Source organism: Eschrichtius robustus, chromosome 8, assembly GCF_028021215.1.
Source record: "Eschrichtius robustus isolate mEscRob2 chromosome 8, mEscRob2.pri, whole genome shotgun sequence".
Lineage (NCBI taxonomy): Eukaryota > Metazoa > Chordata > Mammalia > Artiodactyla > Eschrichtiidae > Eschrichtius > Eschrichtius robustus.
Window position 1 is genome coordinate 10,754,748 of NC_090831.1, and position 21,865 is coordinate 10,776,612.

A 21,865-nucleotide genomic window follows, 5' to 3' on the forward strand; every position below is an offset into this window, starting at 1 on the left:
AAAACATAGGCAGAACACTCTGACATAAGTCATAGCAGTATTTTTTTGGATCCATCTCCTAAAGTAGTGGAAACAAAAGCAAAAATAAATAAATGGGACCTAATTAAACTTAATTAGGTTTGCATAGCAAAGGAAACCATTGATAAAACAAAAAGACAACCTACTGAATGGGGGAAAATATTTGCAAATGATACGACTGAAAAGGGATTAATACACAACATATATAAACAGCTCATACAACTCAACATAAAAAAACCCTAAACAATCTGATTAAAAAACAGGCAAAGAATGGAATAGACAGTTTTCCAAAGAAGAAATGCAGGTGGCCAAGAGGCACATGAAAATATGCTCAACATTGCTAATCATCAGGGAAATACAAATCAAAACCACAGTGAGATATCACTTCACACCTGTCAGAATGGCTATCATCAAAAAGTCTACAAATAACAAATGTTGGCAAGGATGTGGAGAAAAGGGAACCCCTGTACACTGTTGGTGGGAATGTAAAATGGTGCAGCCACTGTGGAGAGCAGTATGGAGGTTTCTCAAAAAACTAAAAATAGAACTACCATAAGACCCAGAAATTCCACTCCTACGTATATATCTGAAAAAGATAAAGATACTAATTCAAAAGATACATGCACCCCAATGTTCTTAGCAGCATTATTTACAACAGCCAAGACATGGAAACAACCTAAGTGTCCATCAACAGATGAATGGATAAAGAAGCTGTGGTATACGTATATATACATGCACAATAGACTATTACTCAGCCATAAAAAAGAATAAAATTTTGCCATTTGCAGCAACATGGATGGACTTGGAGGGCATTATGCTAAGTGAAATAAGTCAGACAGAGAAAGATAAATACCGTATGATATCACTTATATGTGGAACCTAAAAAATACAACAAACTAGTGAATATAACAAAAAAAGCAGACTCACAGATATAGAGAAGAAACTAGTGGTTACCAGTGGCAGGGGCAATATAGGGGTGGGGTGTGGGAAGTACTAACTATAGGGTGTAAGATAGGCTCAAGGATGTATTGTGTAACAGGGGGAATATAGCCAATATTTTGTAGTAACTGCAAATAGAAAGTAACCTTCAAAAATTGTATAAAAATTAAAAAAAATTTTAAAAAGGATGTAAGATCCTTGCCAAGAAATGGACAGAAGGATATCCTAAATAAAGGAGAGCACTTACTTGTAGGCTCATTGCATTCAGTCCTTACATGTGTTCAAGCCCATCTCCATTCCGTTTCTCATGCTGCCCCCTCAGAGTCACTCTCACAGCCACCCTTCCTGGAGGATGCTTCACACAATTTGCCTCTTCTCTATAGACACAGATTTACTGCGGGGCCCTCACCATTCCCATGTGAGAGGTTTCCTGGGACTAGGGACTTTCATGGCCCAGACCCAGGATCAATCTGAACTGACCATTTTAACTCTTGGGCCTGCAGTCTTTCTCATCAGCTCCTTAAATTACTTTTTTTGGCAAACATCACCACAAGCCCCACGTGCCAACCCTCCGCCACGCATTCTAGACCACATGTCCCGTGAGTCCTCTGATGGCACTCACCAGGTCCTGTTGATGACACTCCCTTTGATAGCTTCCCTGCCTTTGACTTCCATGGCCCTGTTTATCTGGATTCCCTGATGCTACGGTTACTACTGCTGTGTAACAATCAAACCCAAAACGTAACAGCTATGTATTATCATCTCTCAAAGTTCTGTGGGGTGACTGGGCTCAGCTGGCCAGCTTTCTCTTGCTGTCTTGCATGCTGTTGCCATGGGTAACAGCTGGGCTGGCCCTCTGCTGTGCCCTGGGTGGGATGGCTGGAGCAGCTGTCTCCATGCAAACTTTCACATGGCCACTGTGAAAGCACAGCTGTCTCAGGGCTCCAAGAGCGAGTGTTCTAAGAGATAGGAAGTGGGAGTCACCAGTCTCTGAAAGCCTGGCCTGGAAGCTGCACAGCCTCACTTCAGCATGGAAACCAGGACAGGGTCACAGAGCCCTCCCAGGCCCAAGGGGAAGGGACATGGACCGGGCCTCTTGATGAGAGGAATGCCAAGGAACTTGTGGCCATACTTAACCCTCCACACTCAATGATCTCGCTTCCTCAACCTCTATCCCTTCCTCCTTCTTCTCCTTCTCTTCCTTTTTCTCAGGACTCCACCCTCAACTCTCACCTCCGCATGCCTTCGTGCCTTTGCAAGTGCTGTTCCTTGCCTAGAATGATCTCTCTACCTCTTGGCCCCCAAGGCCAGTCCTTCCTTCCCACTGGCCAAGTCCACCTACGGGCTCCTCTTATCCGTGGGTGGTGATCAACTCTGGGCCCCAAAGCCAGGTTTGGTGGTCCCCTTCACTGCCACAGGACAAAAAGAAGGAGGTGCTTGTCCCCCCTCCTGCAATGTGAGAGCCGTGGCGGGCAGGGACCAAGCCTTCACCTCTAGATCAGGGCCCCTGGAGACCAGCACAGTCCCCAGCAGGCCTCCGGCAGTGTAGGCTTCAGAGAGGCAGGGGAGGCTGTATGTTCTCTTACTGAAATGGAAACTCAAGGTAAATGTAGAAAAGTCTCAGTTTGGGTTATTAGGGCTTTGACCCTTTATCTGTGTCGATTTAGAGGTTTCATCTCATTGGGAGAATCTGACACACACCTAACTAGAAGTCAGCTCTATCTATATTGCTGCAAATCTGAACTGAATGATTTGGTTGTATCTTTCTAGCTGTTCTCTGTAACAATGCTTAGTCACTCTTTAATGGTCTGATATTTAATCTGTGGGCTAAAGATGCATTTTGATGCCCCAGATGTAATGGACTACTTGACCTAGGAAGAGGTGGTTGCACGCAACAGTTTGGCTCCTCACCCTGGGTGAACTGAAGATGTGCGGGCTGTGTGTGTCCCCTCATTCCTATGTCCTGCTTCCCACCTGGACCCCTGCCCTCCCACTGCCACACTCCCATTGTCTCATTGGTCCCTTTCAGTCAGAACCACTGCACCTTTATGTTGGCCTCTGGCAGCCCAGACATTATTACTGTATGAATATTTCCAACCACTTCACTCTGGTCTGCTCAAGTGTGAGTGATTGTGTATTTGGTGGCTTGGGTTCCTACTTCTACCACTCCAGGAGGCTTCTCTCTAGCAAGATTACTTCATTTAGGCTTTTAAAGCAAAATGTGCTGGAAATAAGGAAGGGAAGAAAACCAGCATGCGTGTGAGCAAGGTTTATGGAGAAGTTTAGCGGGGAGGAACACCAGGGGAATTGTGTGGCCAAAGGACACAGGTGAAAGAGGGAACGCATTTTAGGAGTGTTGCTGTGAACTGTAGATTCTTTTCTCAAGATTTAAGAAAGACAAGTAAGAACAGAAGCAATACTGAAATTACTTTATGATTGTGTAGAGTGCAATTTTGACCATGGTTTCTCTTTAGGCTAGTGTGAACCTGGCTAAGCGATGGGGGTAGTCATGGCTTCCAGGGAATTATGTAGTAAAATTAAGATGGCATAATAATAAAATAGCCATTATCATGCAAATATTTATGGAGGCGCACTTGTTCCTAAAGAAAGACCTGTGAAGTGGTATGACTGTCCTAAGATTATGATACACATTTACAATTTAGTCTCTCCAAGTAGACTTTCACAGAGCCTATGGCTCAAACGTTTATTGCAGTACAAAAGGAGACATAGCTCCTCGGAAAGAACAAAACAGTGATTGAAAATGGCAGCCCACAGTGCAGTTCTTAGCCATACCGGTTCTAAAACCAGAGCAGTCCTGGTGGAAATATGTCCAGATTCAAATAAAAAGCTATACTAACGTGTCACCTGAACCATCTGGATTGTTGACGTGACGGGATCCCTGCGGCTGCTCTGGGCGGATCTGGGTGGCCTTCTGGCTCCAGCACGGCTTGTCCTGGTTCTGCCGCATTGCCGCAGAGGAGAAAGCACCAGCCAGAAGTGCTAACGAGGGGGAGTCAGCTAATTCCCCTGGAGCCCTGCTTTTCCTTCAGTGCCCATCGGTCTCCAACTTTGGCTGCAAAGGATTTCCCCACAGGAAACTCTCAGAATAAGCCATTCAGTTCCCAGCTGTCACCAAGACACCACCACGTCCATTCCCAGAGGAGGAATGCACTGCAATCCCTAATTCAAAGCCTTCTCATGATACCGCACACCTGGCTGTACCAGACACGTGCCTGGCCCTTCACGTGTGCTTTCTCAGTCTTCATGGGGTCACCGGTGGGGATTGTACATTAACTTCCTTTTACAGATGAAGGAACAGAGCCTTAGAGTCCAGGGGCCACACCGGGCAGAAAATGAGCCCACAGGCCTCTCACTGGGAAGCCACTTGCTGAAGGGTGGGGAAAGGAGACAAACCCTGACCTGTGTACATTTCACCTTGCCACTCTCAAGGGGTGTTGTTAACAACTTTGTTCATCAACTATACTCTAATATAAAATAAAAATTAAAAAAAAACTTACAGCAGGACTAGGTGCTTAGATCTGCTGTTATGTGTATTCAGGGGCCACTGTGTTTTATTTTTTAATTTGGGAGGACATGATGGAAAAGGACTGGGAAATGATGTACTGAGAAGGGGTTTGAGGTTCGCTCTTCTGACAAATGCAGGGAGTGATGAAATCAGAGCAGGTAGCAGTCAGGGTGTGAATCTGGAAGCGAGGGCAGAGATGGGGAAGGGGCTGAACGTGAGGGTCTGAGCTGCAGGGGATGCATGACCAGTGGTACGGAGTGGGCAGGAAGCCACGGCAAAACAGAGCAGTCGAAATGACTGCAGACTTCTGGTTTATGCCAGGACAGCTGTGAGAAGGCCGCGATCATGACCGTGATTACATGACTTGACACAAGGGTGGGTAGAGAAAGGAGGTCCCTTTGGGAGAAACTCTCTTGGCCGTAATCAGTTGTCCTTCCAGACCCACTACTCTATTGTTCCTGCTAGCAATGGGGAGTGACAATGAACAGGGAGCTACACATAACAGGTCTGGGCCAGAGATCAAAATAAAGATACCTTCCCGGCATAATCAACAGCTCTCTGCAAGGCAAGCCCTGATTCTGAAGGACTTCTTTTTTTTTTAACTTTTACTGGAGTATAGTTGATTTACAATGTTGTGTTAGCTTCAGGTGTACAGCAAAGTGAATCAGTTATACATATACATATATCCACTCTTTTTTAGATTCTTTTCCCATATAGGCCATTACAGAGTATTGAGTAGAGTTCCCTGTGCTATACAGTAGGTCCTTATTAGTTATCTCTTTCATATGTAGTAGTGTGTAGATGTCAGTCCCAATGTCTCAATTTATCCCTCCCCCCCACTTACCCCCTGGTAACCATAAGTTTGTTTTGGGAGCACACAGTCAACAAAGACTGCGGTAGCTCCTGAAGGCTTGAGACTGGCCCGCTGAGCCCAACTGCACACATTAAAGTATAACATTTGAGTTACTATAATAATACAACATTGTAAGATTTTGTCAGGATAGGTAAAGCTAAAATTTCACTAGTTCTTTCTTTTGTCAGTGTTAAAATTTGCATCTTTACAGTTCTCATATTACAACAATTATTACTATAGTCAAATAGCCAAGTGCCCTCCAGGGAGAAATTATGCAGGGACTAAAGGAAACGAGTCAGGAGTTATTTTCTATTGTATTTTATCATGCTTGTAACTCCTTGGAGAATACAGAAAGTATTTGTTTTGAATGTTTCTAATTTGGGGGTACTTTCAAAATCTGATTTAATCAGACCTTTAAAAAATCATATAAATCAATAGCAATTACCTAATCCTAAATTGAATCATAACTCTGAAAGAAATATGCTATTAGAATAGATCCCAGGTAATCAGTGATATACCTCTGCTTTCATAAAAGGAAGTAATAAAAGGTAAAAAGAAAAAGAAAAATGGAAAAACCAAAACAAAACCTCATTTATTATTTTAACTCCCACTTAGAATGACCTTCTGTTGTACTTCAAGATTTAATGTTCAAAGTTTATAAAATTATTTTTATTTTAAGAACGTCTAATTTACCAATTAGATTAATGTGTTTATTACTACCTAGAGACCGTGAAGAGCTTACTTGTGATTTGTAACAAAACTTCTCTAACCTTCTGGATAATGGCCTGAATTCTGCATTTTTATATTATAGCAAGAGGATCTTTGATGCTTTGATTTGCATACACTTTGATAGTTATATTAGAACATTTTGTACATCCAGTCTCTTCCTGTTCCTTAATTTGGCACTTGTTCCATCAAACAGTTTTGAAAATGCAAATTATTTCACATTAAAAATATAAATTTTTATAGCATATTATATACAGTTTTAATGCATTCAGACTCCAAAAGTGTTATATACAGTTTTAATGCATTCAGACTCCTATAATTCATTATTGTTTTAATTTATCTGATTTTTTTGTGTGCCCTGAGTCCATAGTACAATCATTTGCAAACTCAGTTAAGCTTTGTCTCAATGAATTTTTACTTTTTGACAAATTATGTTACATTTGTACAGAAATACATTCTTAGTATATTATTCATTCATTTGATATATTTGCAAAATGGAAATTCATCCATTTTCTGAAAGCACTGAGGTATCGCTAGTCCAAGAGGTGTATTGTGGAGTGGGGTCTTCTCAAGTTTGCACTTGAAAACATGTCAGTTTTCTAAAGCGCTGAACTTTTAGTTATTTTGAATATGACTTGGCAAACTATCTGTTTATTCTAGGATGTTGGCACTTCACCAACTCTGAATACACTTTCACTCAATTATGACAACATTTTATGTATTTTACAGAGCTGATTTTACATTATAATACCTGTCTAATGATATTTAAAGTGTGTCTTCATACTGCTGTTGAAGACAATTATGTTAAATGGTTTGTTATTTGAGCTGAATGTACAGGAAATGCTCTATATGTCCCAGAAATCTTGGAGAACTGCCTTGAAAGGAATGGTACTAGTGCTAGATTAATTTACACACAAATCCTACTTTTTCACATTGGCTTATGCAGAATGAAGACAGAGTCATGAGGTTGCATATTATCCTTAATACTTATTTCCTTGACTCTAAAAAGATAAAAAAAAACCTTCAAGGTGTGTTTATGCCTGCACCATCTTGAGCTGATACTGTATTATGACCCTGAATTATGTCTATTTCTCATTTAGTTAAAACCCAAAAGAACAAAATGGGTATGTAGTAAGGAAGGACTCTCCCACTGAACTTCCAGTGTAGACTGGGGCATACAGTCAACAATTATGTCTAATATTCATTGCTAATGCAAGTTTTCACCTCTTTTGTTCTTACTGGCATTTGGGAAGTCATATTAGATACCACTAGCTGGAGCCCATCTCTTTGTCCCACATCAAGCCTGCCCATGTTCTTTATGATAAATGATGCCATTTGTGGGATAGGGGAAGATGCTGGCATGACTAGGGCAAAGGAGGGCCTGCTGGGGAGGATGGAGAAGTAGGGTTGAGGGATGCGATGAGTTTTGTTGGGGTTTGGCAGCTGGGCAGAGAGGTTTCAGCTGATGTAGCGTGAAAGCGCAGCCATGAGGCTTGGGGGCACATGGTAGCAGGATTGGGTTTAAGGCATTTTGTCTGGGATCAGCATGCAGGATGGAGTGCAGAAGAGCCAGAGTCGGGGAGGTAAGTATTAAGGAAAAGGAACTCTCTTGTTGGGAGTTTCATCATGCTTAACGCAAAGTCAAGGTCAGCAACCACATAACATAAAGTCTTGTCCCCTCTACATCTGATAGTATCAAACCTCCTGACTGTCTACTCATTCTGCATGTGCCAATGCAAAAAAAGGGGCATTTGTGTCATTTCCCAGAGCAGAGACACCATAAGTATCTAGAGGGCAGACACTGAGCCTTTCATCTCCAATCTCTATTCTTTGGAGTACAGTAGGTCTTATAAAATGTTTATTAAGTGAATGAAAATGAGAGTTTTCATCTGGAAAAACAAATGGGAGCAAAACATGCTAGAGGATAGCTTTTCGTGAGCTACAAGTCAAATGATAATAGACAACTTGAGGGGGACTTCCCTGGTGGTCCAGTGGTTAAGAATCTGCCTTCCAATGCAGGGGACGCGGGTTCAAGCCCTGGTCAGATCCCACATGCCACGGAGCAACTAAGCCCACGCACTCTACAGCCTACGCATCACAACTAAAGAGCCCGCCTGCCGCAACTACTACCAAGCCTGCGTGCTCTGGAACCCGCGCACCACAACTAGAGAGAAGCCCACGTGCCACCACAAAAGATCCCGCGTTCCACAACTAAAGACCCGATGCAGCCAAATAAATAAACAAATAAATAAAATATTTTTAAAAAAATAGACAACTTTAGGTGCCTGGCCACGTGTCATTTCCTCTGAGAACAAGGCAGCTGGAACAACAGACTATTCCATTTCCTTTCAGAAGTGTTACGCTGAATGAATACCTGCTATGAACCAGAAAATGCACGAAGGGATTTGTGCACTTAGCACTCTCCAGTACCCATGTGGGAGGGGAAAGGGTACATTATAGATAGTCCGTGCATTCCTTTGGGTGGCAAATGTGAGGCCCATGTAGATATTTCCTCATGCACCAGTATGGGACCTATGAAAAATTCCTTCCATAACTGCGAAAATGACTTATTTTCAAAGAGAGCAGAAAATTTTAGAAAATATAAAATAAGATACATGATGATGAGTTTAACCATCCAGAAATGTCAGTAGATCAGGAATCAAAGAAACAGATTGGTGGTAGTAATGTATCGTTCCCATCCCGAGGAATTCCCCAACACACCGGGGAACAAGAAGCCTTGAAGAACTGGGTTAAGCAAAGCCCAAACTGGAAAACAGCATACAGAAGGGGCAACCATCACAAAGTTGGAAAGCACCTGGAGGAGCCAGGGAGAGAAAGTTAAGGGCCATGGGCTGGTGTGGATGGCTATTACACAACTGCTCTAGAGCTCACTACTCACTGTCTTTTAAGCACCTCATTCAATCCACCTCTTCTACATATGGCACATTTCTAAGTGAGGCAATGCAGCACAAGAGCAAAGCGGTTGAATTCCGCTTCATCCCGAGCAACAGGAATGGGAAAGGTACTCACGCTCCACAAAGTAAGAGCTGGCATCAATCTTCCAGACGATCTGGCCCCGATGAGAACCAGTGACTCCACGGTTCTTATAGTCCAGAAAGTTTTCCGACAAGACCTCATCTATATTCCCAGGAAAGAAAGAAAGCAGAGTAGAGAAACACATCAGCTAACGGCAGATTTAGAAAAAAATAATAAAAAGAGCAAAGGATATTAATGCCACCTCCAGCTCAACAGAAGAAAAAGCACCTGGAATCATAGAATCAGAGAATTCTAATTTTAGAATTTTAATGCGGGAATCTCTTCCCCTCTCCTCAACACTCCTGGCAAGTGATCATCTAGCTGGTTCTTGAACACCTCCAGAAACAGAGAAAAAATTGCTTCTACAGCAGTTCATTTCACTTTTTTTTCTTTATTTGGCTGCACCGCGCAGCATGCGGGATCTTAGTTCCCCAACCAGGGATCGAACCCAAGCCCCCTGCAGTGGAAGCTCAAGAGTCTTAACTGCTGGACCGCCAGGGAGTTCCCTCATTTCACTTCTGAATAGCTCTTACACGTGGGGAATCTCAGTGTGAAAATCTCCCTCCTAAAGCTTTCATTAACTGGTCCCTATTTGGGTCTGAGAATGAGGTATAAAGAAAACATCCAACTGTACTTTCTATCTGAGGCCCCGTTCTCACGGGCCCCACCCTATATGATCTCTTCTCCAGTCTGGACACCCATCGTCATCCAACACTTGGGGACCATCCATAAATTTATCCATCCATCCTTCATGCAGCCATGCATTCATCTGTTCCTTCAACAGACACTTATTGAGATCCAACCATCTGCCAGGCTGGGAAGGTGCAGGGGCCACGGTGTTGGGCAAAACCTTTCTGAACTAAAACCACAAACAATTGAGGACACAGACTTTAAACACTAAGTAAAGAAATAAGTGCATTATTACAACTTGTAAGAGGGGAGAGGAAGGAAAAGAACGGACTGCTCTGACAAGAAGCTACAAGTAGGAAGGCCAACAGGGGGTCGGGGGAGAGCTGAGGGATGAGAAGGAGCTGCCAGGGTGGGGATGGAAGGTGGGTGTGTGAAGGGTGCAGCAAGGCCCCCATGGGGTGTCCGAGGCCCGAGGGGGGCAGAGCCTACGCCGTGCAAGCATTGAGAGGAGCTGCAGGGGGCGGGGACTGTGCCCCTCTCCTCCCCTGCCCTTCCCCTGCTTGTCACATTGCAACCCATCAATGTCCTTCTTCAAGCTGGTGTCCAGAGAGCAAGGCAGCATCCTTAGAGAGGACAGATCTGTGAAGACCGAGCCGACTGCCTCCCCCTTGGTTCCAGACCTCATGTTCTCAGTGTAGGCGAAGACAGGGATATGAATTTTACCTTAATCTTCGATGGGGCCCTTGCAGTTCCCACTTCACCCAGAAAGGAACCATCTGAGCTAAATGGATCTGAAGCTGTGAGACAACCATGTTTTGAGAGTCCCAATCCACTGCGCTGGTTGGGGGGACAGCGGGAACTCAGGAGCTCCCGAGGGGAGGCCCAGAGCCCCAGCTCTTTAGAGAGGGGCTAGGTCATGGTTGCCCTCTTTGCAGCTGAAATATTCTGAGGTTCGCTTCCTGCATCTGGCTGGACTTGGAAAACAGAGGAGGAGGTGAAAGAGGGCAGAGCTTACAGCGAAAGGACCCAGCTCCAAGGACCTTTGAGCCATTTACCAATACTGTCATTTCTACAGCAGCAGGTCCTCCTCTGCGAGATGGGGGGGGTGGTAATAACTCGGACCTCATGGGGGTGGGGGGCGTGGATTACGTGAGATGAGTGGTAAACGTGCTTGTGACCTGCTAAGTCGATTGAAAGTTTTTGGCTGCCTCTTCTTTGGCCGAGACGATCAGGCAGAGTAACACCGTCCCTGCCTCATTAACAGCAGGAACTGTTTGTATCCCTTGGAAAATCACTTGTTTGCAAAATTTGTCTGTCTTTATAATCACAGTGTGTGCTCACAGCCCTGTTTCAGCTGCTAAGATGATTGCATAATACGTCTTTTACAGTAATTGCCTCATTTCTGCAAAAAAAAAGGCATAATGTTTTCCTAGCTCCCGAGGTCTTCAGTACCCAGATAGAAATTTGCCTCATTATGGCAATTCTCCAAGGAGAGGTATTTTCCTGAATTTATCCACTCTGATCACCAGAATATTCACTTTAATAGTCATGGTCAGGTATCCATATAGAATAACACCTAGAAAGGGGGTGTTCATTCATGCACTAGGTAAATGTGTATTGAGTATTTATATTCCACTCTAGTTATTATGCTGAATCCTGGGGATATACTGCTGAATAAGACAGGGCCTATGTTCTCAGGAAGTTCCGAATAGATTTGAGGATTTATTCAAGAAAACAGGCAATTTCATTAGAAGATAGTGGGTATAAGAATGGGTTAAATATCAAGGAACCACAAGGGCACAAATGAAAAAAGGATGGGCGTGAGTAAGTGGGAAGAATCAGAAAAAACCGAAGAGAATGGCAAAGTAACACACCTTTTAAAGAGAACAAGATACATTTTGCTGTACAGGTTTAAACGCCTTTTAAGAGATACATTTCGCTGTACAGGTTTAAACACGTTTTAAGAGACTGCCAGTTGGTCCTAATGAGTATCCCATTCTCTTATTGTAACAGTAACACTTCATAGCAAATATCACACAAGAAAATAGAAGAGTCTGTATTCTTGCCTGGACCATCTGTGCTGAGAGGTCAGCTCCCTCCCCCAAGGCATGTATTGCCAATTGTCAGAAGTTACTAATCTTTGCTTGGGAATCCAGGTGTACTGTCAGGGTCAGATGCAGGAAAACAGAATCAGACCAGATATTTTATGCAATAAGGGATTTTATGCAGAGAATTAGGTACTAGATAAATGGACGCTAGGCACAGCCTCAGCAACCGCCTCTCCACCCACAAAGAGAGTGACCAGCCAGTGGCAAGCTGAGGAGGCTCCTGCCACCACCACAGGGCTGCCTGTTCACACCCAGGAAGCGAGTGAGGGGACGCTAGGACACCGTGATAGAAAAGCTTAATTTCTCAGAGCCATGCTTGTGGCAACCACAGGCTAAACATCAGGAGGAACCACCCAGCTCACTTCCGCCTTCCCAAACTTGCACAGGTGCATCTAAATGAAGGGACCAAATTTGCATCTGGAACATGGCTGCACAGGAGTCTGAGAGATGTAATTTTCAGAGACCAGAGTCTACACTAGAGGAAGGCACTGGAGAAGAGAAGAGGGCTGGGATGGATGATGGGGACCAAGCCTTGCCCTCCATCACACTGAGGAATGGCAGCCCCCTGGCTCCCTACTGCGAGGTTCCCTTTTCTGCATCCTTTGTCATGGTACAAGTTTTTATAGGAGCAATGTTTGTGTGATTACAGGGATATCTACAGCCGCCTTGAGAGAAGTAGTTAGGGTACCATTACTAGCTATGTGATCTTAGGCATTATACTTAATCCCTTTGTGTCTCTGCTTCCTCACTACAAAATGGGGTTAATATTAATCCCAACCTCAAAGTCTGTTGTGAGGAATAAATGAACTAACACAGGTAATGGTCTCAGAACAGTGTTAGACATCTAATAAGCAGCTATTTATATTTATAGTATGGGCTAAAAATACGGCCCACTATGGCAAAGCTCCATGATACTGTGCAAAACCACTAGTAACCTGAAACATTAGCTTAGTCCAGTACTATTTAAATTTTTTGCATTACTCATTTTGTACAGAACATATAGAGATGTATTAAGTTTCTCAAAAAAAAAAGACTGTATTTGCTGGATGATACTTTTTTCTTCCAGTATGAAGAATCCTACCTCCTGCTCCACAGTTTACAATAGAGAAAAGATCTTTGCAAAATTTTGAATCACAAAGTTCTAGTGAAGCTTACAGAAACAAGCACATCTAAGAAACCAGGAGTATTTATCTTGCTTTCTCTTCAAAATGAAAACTAGAGCTGTGCTTCCTACACTTTAATCTATAATAGAAGAGTATACAACAAAGACTATTGCTGTTGAGAACAGAATGCGCAAGTGAGCACAGAAGCAATTAAAGGAAGAATTGATCCACTACCTAAGCCCAACAGAAAAAATACAACATTGCCTCCATTTCGCAGAGGAACTTGTGCCTTCTGATAACCAATCTCAGAAAAATCTCCAAGGATTCTCCCACTATCTCTAGACTATGGATTTACCAAATAGCAGGCCAGGAGATCTGGGGAGAATCTACTTGCCTTTCACAATACAAAGCCAAGGATGTAGAATCTCTGTTCTCTTGTACTACGAAGGGAATCTAAGGATAAATGGCAGGGGAAGCCCTAAAAATCAGTGCCACTCTGTTTTCTGTGGCTTTTCCCTCAGATTGTTTCTTTGAACACAAGTATTCTCACTGGTTGTGCCATAATTAGGAAGCACAGCTTCAGCTCTTCTATATTCTAATAGAGTGCCTGATGTACAAGAAAAACTTCAGTTCTTCAAGAGTTGATGTCCGTAAGGAAGCATTTTGGGAGTTTCTGTGTGCAGGTGTCTAGCCAGAGAGAAAATTTTAGCTTTCATCCTAAAACATTACATTTTAAGGCTCAGCACATTAAATGCTTCTTAAGGGCAAGGGTTGGGTTTCTGTACTTATTCTATAACTTCCCATAACTCCTAATGTGTGGCTTTCCACAGTGGAACACCTGACAGGCAAATATTGGAAAATAAGAAAGTGTTTCTTGCTCAAGAAAGTATAGGAAATGCTGGGTTAAACCAAGTAAAGTGTGCTGCTTACTCCAAGCTTCTCAAACCTTTAATATATATTGTGAGTCTCTAAAGTGGGGCAATGTAGGCAGATTTTTCCATCCTTATTTAACCATAGAACTATTTCCCCATGGAGTGATAAGTGAAATCCACTGAAACTAATGTGTAGGATATGAGTGCTATTCATGTGGCTATTATAGTCATGCCTTCATCCATCATTGCATTATCCTACTATAGTGTATGAGTTCTGGTGAAAAATGGATTAGGAAGCCGGAAGATCTGATTGAGAAACACTTCTAGAAAAAAAGTTCAAAAAATATACAAGACAGACTAAGGGATATTGAGGATAAAAGGAAAAGTGTCCATATCTGGAAAATCAAAGTCCTGGAAGACCAAAGGAATATGAAACTACACTGGATGAACTACTAGTCTGTTGGAAAAAGAGATATTGATAAGATTAAAAAAATAAATGGTGGCGAATATGGTGGTCTAGGCAGGGCTTCTCAACCTTGGCACTGTTGATATTTTGGGCTGGATAACTCTGTTATCTTTGTTGTGGTGGAGCTGTCCTGTGCATTATAGGCTGTTTGGTGGCATCCCTGGCTTCTACCTTGCAGATGCCAGAAACACCCCCTACAATGTGACATCCAAAAATGTCTTCAGATATTACCAAATGTCCACTGGGAGGCAAAATTACCCTTGATTGAGACCCACTAGACTATGATTAAAAGCAGTCCATAAGAACAATAAAAAATGTATAACTTTGAGATCAACAGATCCAATGGAAAGCAGAAAAGAAGAACCAAAGAAACAAAAAGAAAACACAGTAAATAAAGAATCTAAAGAAAGATGGCAAAAATAAGTTCTAATAGAACAGTAAGTATAATGAATATAAATGTGCTATTCTAGCCAATTAAAAGTCAAAGACACCCAGATAAGAATAAAAAAGCACACAAAGAGCTACACTTAAAAAAAGATAAAGGTTGAAAATAAAGAAAAGACAGATCAAGTAAATATGAAGCAGAAGAAAACAGAGAGACTAGCAGCCTTAAATAGTTAAAAAAAAAAAAAAAAACCCAACAAAATTCAAGGCAAAGAATAGCCTAAGGGGCACAGGCAGATCTGTAATAATAACCTGTAAGAAATTGTAGAGGAAAAAGATGTAAATATCATGAACATTCATGCACTTAGTAATCAGCATCAAATCTGCAAAGTATAAAACTTACAGAAGCAAAGGTAGAAATAGATGAATCAATTAAAACAAAATTTTTGGCTAGTGATTTTGAGACACTCCATTCAAAAAACTGGAAGAGACAGAAAATTAGAATATACAGTTTATGTGATTGAACTTAAATACACACACACACGAGAGAGAGGGAGAGAGAGAGAGAGGATCCTTGCTTTGTGAGGTACCCTATGAGCTGAAACTTGTACATATCCGAATTGTGTCCTGTTTTGCATGGTTCTATGGGAACTGTTACCACTGTATATTTATATAACATAAAAATATTTATATATAAATATTATATACATGTATATTAAACCTTTGTATATATTGATATCTATGTATAAGATATCTATATCTCTCTCTATATAAGATATTCTTTATCTCTAGATAGATGACAGGTAGGTAGATAGATAGAGTGAACCTTATTCACAACAAAAATACACTTTATGATCATCCATGGAATATTTATAAACATTGAACAGGGATAGGTCACAGAAGAAGTCTCAAAAAATTTAAAAAATAATCAGTTTGATACAGACCATAATCTCTAACCTCACACAGATAAGGCAACCAAAAGGTATGGAAGAGAATATATGTCCTCAGGCACCAGTCTATGGAGATCCTTCAAAGATGCCATTTTAGGAAATTTTAAATCTTAATTTTGCTCTGAGTTATCATTTCTTGATTTGTTGAAATTTAAATGCATGAATGTACTCTAGTTTCATTATGATTTAAATTACTGAGCAAATTCTAGCATGGTATAGGGATAGCATGGTATAGCATGGTATAATAATGATATGATTTATTAAAATGTTAAATTTATAAGAAGGCTAGTTTTGCAAATTATGAGCATATTATGCCTACTTTACCTATTCAATTATATTTTTATAATTTTAATTGCATACTTACTTCATGTTTCAGCAGTTTTAATAAGGGCTCCTTCCAACAGAGTCAAAGGAATGGCTATTAAAAAAAATTGATCATCCTAAAGAGGGTTTTAAGATATTAAAGTCTTTAAAATACTGGAACGTAAAATGAAGAGGTGAAAAATACTTGAATAGATCTGCTCTAATTAATTTAGCATTCTTATGGTTAGAGGTCTTAATTGTATTCTTCAATTTATGTATCCTAACCCAGTTATACAATACTGTTCCCTCGGTGTGCTGAATCTTTAACACTAAGTATAGGACTCACAAATAATGAGCTTTTACTTGTCAAAGTCAAGTAGGCATTACTGAATGAATAATTGCAAAACTATTTCCTAGGAATACTGATGACTAGCGAATCTGTCACTATGTACTTGTTTTTGACCAAATCACAAGCTTCTGCCTGTTTACTGACAATTCAGATCTCTTTCCAGGTCCCTGTGGGTTTGGTAAGAAGCTTTTGTTTATAACATACAACGGAAACAACTGAGCACACGTCTAAGGGCCATGGTTAGGCTGAATGAAGCCTGGAAACTAGGGTAATTTGCCATAATGCAGCCAGAGACTAGAGCTACCTGACAAGTTAAATCAAGAGGCAATTTATTGATCAACAGGCAGTAAACGCACAGTATCTCATCAATTCCATTCAATGATCCTGAGAAAGTTATTTCTCTATTTTGAAGATAAGGAGCCTGAAGTTCTGGTGACTACCTGGCTGAGGCCACACATCCAGCCAGTGGCAGAGGATGATTCTAAGCCAGGTCAAGCTGTCACTGAAACCCCAGGACCTTTCCCCTTTCTGTGTCACTAGGGGAGAGAACACTTCGTCACGCTCCTCTAGTTCAGGAACCACTCCATAAATGAGGGCAAACAAATGCAATCTCGCTGTGAAAGTAATGGTAATGCTTTTATTGTCCCATCGCTGGGTTCCTGGCTAAAGACAGCACTGGTGACTCGGTGACAGTGTCAGTGAGCAAGGCCACACATCCCCTTCCAAATCCAGATATCTCACTCACTATGGCAGGAGAAAAGTCACGTTTGTCCGGAGAGCTCTGGAGGGCAGAGCTGAAAGCATCACAAACCTGGCCTCACGGGGACATTTAGGTTGTCCACTGATGTGGAATGGCCCGTACGTGATACTGCACCCAAATGTGCCAAGATGTCCTCATGGTCATTGTGGGGTCTGCCTTCAGGGTAGGCAGCTGTGTGGCATTGGGAACCACTGACTTGGCATTTCCTCAATTGTGAAATGACAGATTAGATGAAATCACAGAGCTCTATGATTTGCTCTTTGGCAAGGCATGGCAAATCTGGCAGATGAGTTACTAAGGACCCACCAATGATGAACTTTTAAGATTCACGGAGAATTTTGGATCTGGAAGTTGCTTTTGAAATGCTATTCTGCTGAAAGTGTTGGCATTTTGCATTAAATCACTTCACAGTTATATATGTGCAGCTACTGTGAGAAGAATAAACTGTCAAGTTGAGATTCTCAGAGGATGAACCGTGTTTACTTCTGTCTCAGTCAAAATGTCATGTTAACACCAGATCTCGTTCATTCATGGAGCTTCCGGACACTTCATCCTGCCGACCATCCCTTCCTTCCTCAGACACCCTCTCTCTCATCTTCTATGACGTGGTCCCCTGGTTCTCGTCCTACCTCTCCATCACGCCCCCATCTCCTTTTTGAGTTCCTCTTCTGCCTCTCTCTCTGATAGGGACCTTCTGGTGCTTTCTTTCTACACCCAATCCACGAGTGAATTCTTCTACTCTCAAGGCCAATTATCCCATATCTACACCCCAGCCTGGATCTAGGGCTGAGCTCCAGATCCATCCATCCCTTCCCCATGGATGAAGGTATCCACCTTTCCCCCCTGCCATGCTCCTACTCCAGCTGTTCCTTGACTTGAGAAATAAATGCCACTGACACCACTGCAGGAAGGTACAGCTGTGAAGAGCTGCTTCAAAACTAGATCTGGGGCCAAAAATCTAACTGCCTAAGGTGCTGAACAAGTAACCATCATCATTAAAGTAGGAATAGGTGGCAAGGAGCCTGTGACAAAACTGAAGGGTGCAGGCTAGTCTAAAGGGGGAAGTTAACGCTTGACTCCAGCCCACTAGAGCCACAGGAATTATGGGCTCAGTCAGCCAAACTGAGGGCTTTTTCACAAGAAGCTAGAAAGGTGGATTTCAGCAAGAAATCTCTACTTTTTGAAATATTGACAACTAACCAAATTTAAAGCAATATGGACTAAACAAAATGTGCTTGGTGGTCTGTTTTTTTGCAGGCTCTGTTTGAGACTGATGGTAGTCAAACACTGATTCCAGAACTAATTTTAAAGCCAATTAAATTTTACCTGTTTGGAAGTCCAATTTAGTTGAGTAACCACTATTTGTGTAACAATTTCAAAAATTATGTTTTTCCATCTTTACAGTAATGTGTGTATTGTAAATACACTAACCAAACTGACTGCAAAACCTCCAAAAGAGCCAAAAAAATTTCCCTGACAGCTAGTTAGTCAGACAAGAGTCCCCGAATTTTATCATAAAAATGATCCCGGTCGTAAAATACTCATAACAATCCTTTGGTGTCTTTGATAGTCAATGATGTTAAATCCGGCACTGTGTGCCTGAATGTGCAAATGTTTCGTTGTGCAGACTGAATGCAGAAGCCCTGGCCTCGGTTGAACTTGAACCGCCCCCTCACCCCACCAACAATTACAACCTTCACTTGTGGATTTACCAGCGTGAATGTGTCAATTTTCACCACATCTGATTCCACCAGGTAAAATAGATGAAATACATTTTCATGTCAATTTCTCTTCAAAATTTCAAATTTGTGAGATTTATTGTCTCCAGTCACTCTCCTTTCAGCCAGCACAACTGTTCCTTAGCTACCCCACATACATGTGCGTACCTTGGTTGCGTATACGGTGTTGCTTTGGTCTCGCAGACACATGGATTTAAACACAAGCTTCTCATATTAACTTACTCATAAGCGGAAGAGCTTCTATAGTTGCAAATGGTAATGACATTTGGGTTCAGCCACACCTCATCCTGCCATCTCATGACTCTTTTCCATTGAACAGAGCTGGCAGGTGAAGCCTCATGTGCGGTCCTCCATGTGTTAGAATGTGGTGTATAACACATTTGATTGTGAATTGTGCGTTTTCATGAAATGATCGAGTTTGCTGAAATAGTAAAGCATCCGTAAAAGTGAATTATGAATTAACGTACTTGTTGGATGCCCAAACCACACTGCTAAGACCACTATTCCCGTGGCACGAGGTGCTGTTCTACTCACCGATGAGGTACATGCCAATCCAGTCCCCGGCGTCCACTTCCTCCTTTATGTCCCAGTGGATCACCAGGTCCTGCGAGTGCCCTATGGAGTAATAGGAGCTGCTGACCGTGAGCGTGGAGCGGCTGTCTGAGGTGACCAGGTCGGTGTCGCTGGTGGAGCGGGGGATGGTGACAGCGCCATGGGGGCCGGTCCTAATGGCCATGCTGTGGAACTGGCCCGGGTTGTAGCTGTGGCGGAGGGGCTCCTTGCACCGGCGTCGGTTCTGGGAGTTTCTGGATGGAGATGCCATGGCGGCCAGGCCTAAGAACCTGTTCTGGTACAGATTCTGTCGGGGTAAACAGACAGTCAGCAGGGGCGGGAGATGCCGGCTACACCGTCAGTCACTGTTTTCACAGGGAAGGGAGGATGTGCTGGGGGAAGCCAGCTGGGACAGAGCAGCCCTTTTAGGAAGATTTGAAATAGACAGAGAGCATCTTCCTTGGGGCCAATGCTGCAGCTCTGGTTCATGCGGGGAAGGCAAGAGCTAAATGCACACTCACCAAGGGGCCGTGCATTTGCGCTCTGCTGGGGTCTCAGCCTCCTCTAGCCTGCTTAGTACTAGAAGGCCAGGAATATCTGCAGAATGGCCCTGGAGGTGTGACTGCCCCCAAACAAAGTGCCATCTCTTGAGTTCTCCAGCATAAATCCAATTGGATCCAATTTTACCCTTCTTTAGGGTAAATGATGGCTAATATCATTGCACATTTTAGTGATCCCCGCAGCATTCAAGACCCTACGCACAGCTCAGAATTAGAGGCGGTCCCTGCTGGGTGAGGCAGTCACTTTTTCTCCATTTACAGCTCTTTCACTCTACAGAATGTCTCTGGACCACTTGAAATTCCTATAAGGATCTCAGATATCCTAGTAATCTTCAAACACCACCGTTTTCACTAAAACCCAATCTCAGAGGACCATGTCTCCCACAGAGCCAATGTTATTGTAGAAAACATTGCATCTGTGGAGGAAAAAAATGCATGTTTTTTATTGTGTACAACATGGAGCACTTAAAACTAGCTGAGCTGATGCAGAGCTAAGACTCGATTGTTTTGGAGGCAGATAGCTTTGAAAACATGGGGAAAGGGGCATCCTGTGGAATTAGAACAAGGGATTCTTTTTTGAAACAAGCAAGGGTGATTTTGACTTCATCAAAGTATACTACAATTGGGATTTAAATGTACATTTTTGGGGTTCCTGGCTATAAAAGTACATGCTGTTGTACAACAATAAAACTTTTGTTTTCAAGAAGAGAAGATTAAGGCCTTAAAATGTGTTGAATCATGCAGTTTAGATCCCAGAGACTGTAACTTATTATACACATCAATCAAAAGCAAGTTATTGACTTTTTGTTTACCAGCCACAAGGACCAGACCCCAGCACCAGTCTACTCTTCAGATTATATAAGTCTATTTAGCAGTAATTTAGGCCTATACTTTTTCCATCTTCCAAGACCAGGGCATTTGTAAAGAGTCTATTAACCTGATTAAGCACAGCGTTGGCATTTGGAGTCTTGGGCCTTAATGGCCATATGGCGGGCCTATTCATTCATTATCTGAGTCTTTCGTTAGGAATTTTTCTAGCCCCACTGGTGGTAACCATGGAATTACTATTGGTGGAAAAACCAGACTTCAGAAAGCATCTCATCACACTATTGGTACCATATGTCCTATGTTTAAAAAAAAAAAAAAAAATGCTCGTCACTGCAACAGTATGAAAATAGATGGACCACGGTGTTTCCTGGAAACGAGTCCATCTCTCAGGAAGACAGGCACAGCCTTGAGCCCAGGAAACACGGAGAGCCCACCCACCTCACAGGCACGCTGCCTTTTCAGGGCAGCTCCAGGAGGATCCCAGTAACCTGATTATCCTTCAGGGGGTTTTGTTCAGAGACCTTTGTAAAACCTCCAAAACAAGGAAGGCTGTTGCTAGAGCATAACCTTTCTTCAGTTTACACGTACTTTATGTGCATTAGTAGCATCTTACAGTATTATCATGGAGATTAAAAATGACTACTTGGGATTCAATGAGATAATCAAGTACATCTTATGAGTTAGACCAAACTATGGGCAAATTTGGAGCCGCACCTCCCAGTTTCCAAGCTGTGTATCCCTGGACAACTTACTTGATCTCTCTAGTTCTCTATTTCCTCATCTGTAAATGGGTTGCTGTCAGAATTTAATGAGATAATGCAAGCCAAGCTCTTACTATAGTGAGTGCTCAATAAATAAAAATCTACTACTAAAATATTCAATACTACTGAAACAGAGGTCCCGGGCAGTCAGCCAGGCTCCCGCGATGGCCAAGGGTCCCCTCATGTTGTCCCCAGAGACTCACACTTGAAGTCATTCAACAGCAAACCTACAAATCACTCCTAGTCATGACCCTCCAGGTTTCCTCTTACAAAACTGAAGTTGCAAACATTGAACAGGCTAGCATGTTTGGAAAGGTGTCCTAGCTACCAATTTTTTGATAAATCTTCCTTTTGCTTTTTGGGTAAATAAACCTCCTTTTATTTGTCAGGTTACTGCCTGAG

The 21,865-nt window shown here is 42.4% G+C and overlaps 1 protein-coding gene across 1 annotated transcript in view; it reads right to left on the reverse strand.

The window, feature by feature from the left end:
* Window positions 1-19,615, reverse strand: part of HECW1 (HECT, C2 and WW domain containing E3 ubiquitin protein ligase 1) — a 249,366-nt gene extending 229,751 nt beyond the window's left edge. The window contains exons 1-2 of the mRNA XM_068549881.1: window positions 19,297-19,615; window positions 9,093-9,200 (exon numbers count right to left, since the gene is read on the reverse strand). Of these exons, the coding sequence (XP_068405982.1) occupies window positions 9,093-9,200; window positions 19,297-19,585 (397 nt within the window). The 5' untranslated portion in view covers window positions 19,586-19,615. The remainder of the gene's footprint in view (window positions 1-9,092; window positions 9,201-19,296) is intronic.
* Window positions 19,616-21,865: the final 2,250 nt, after the last annotated feature.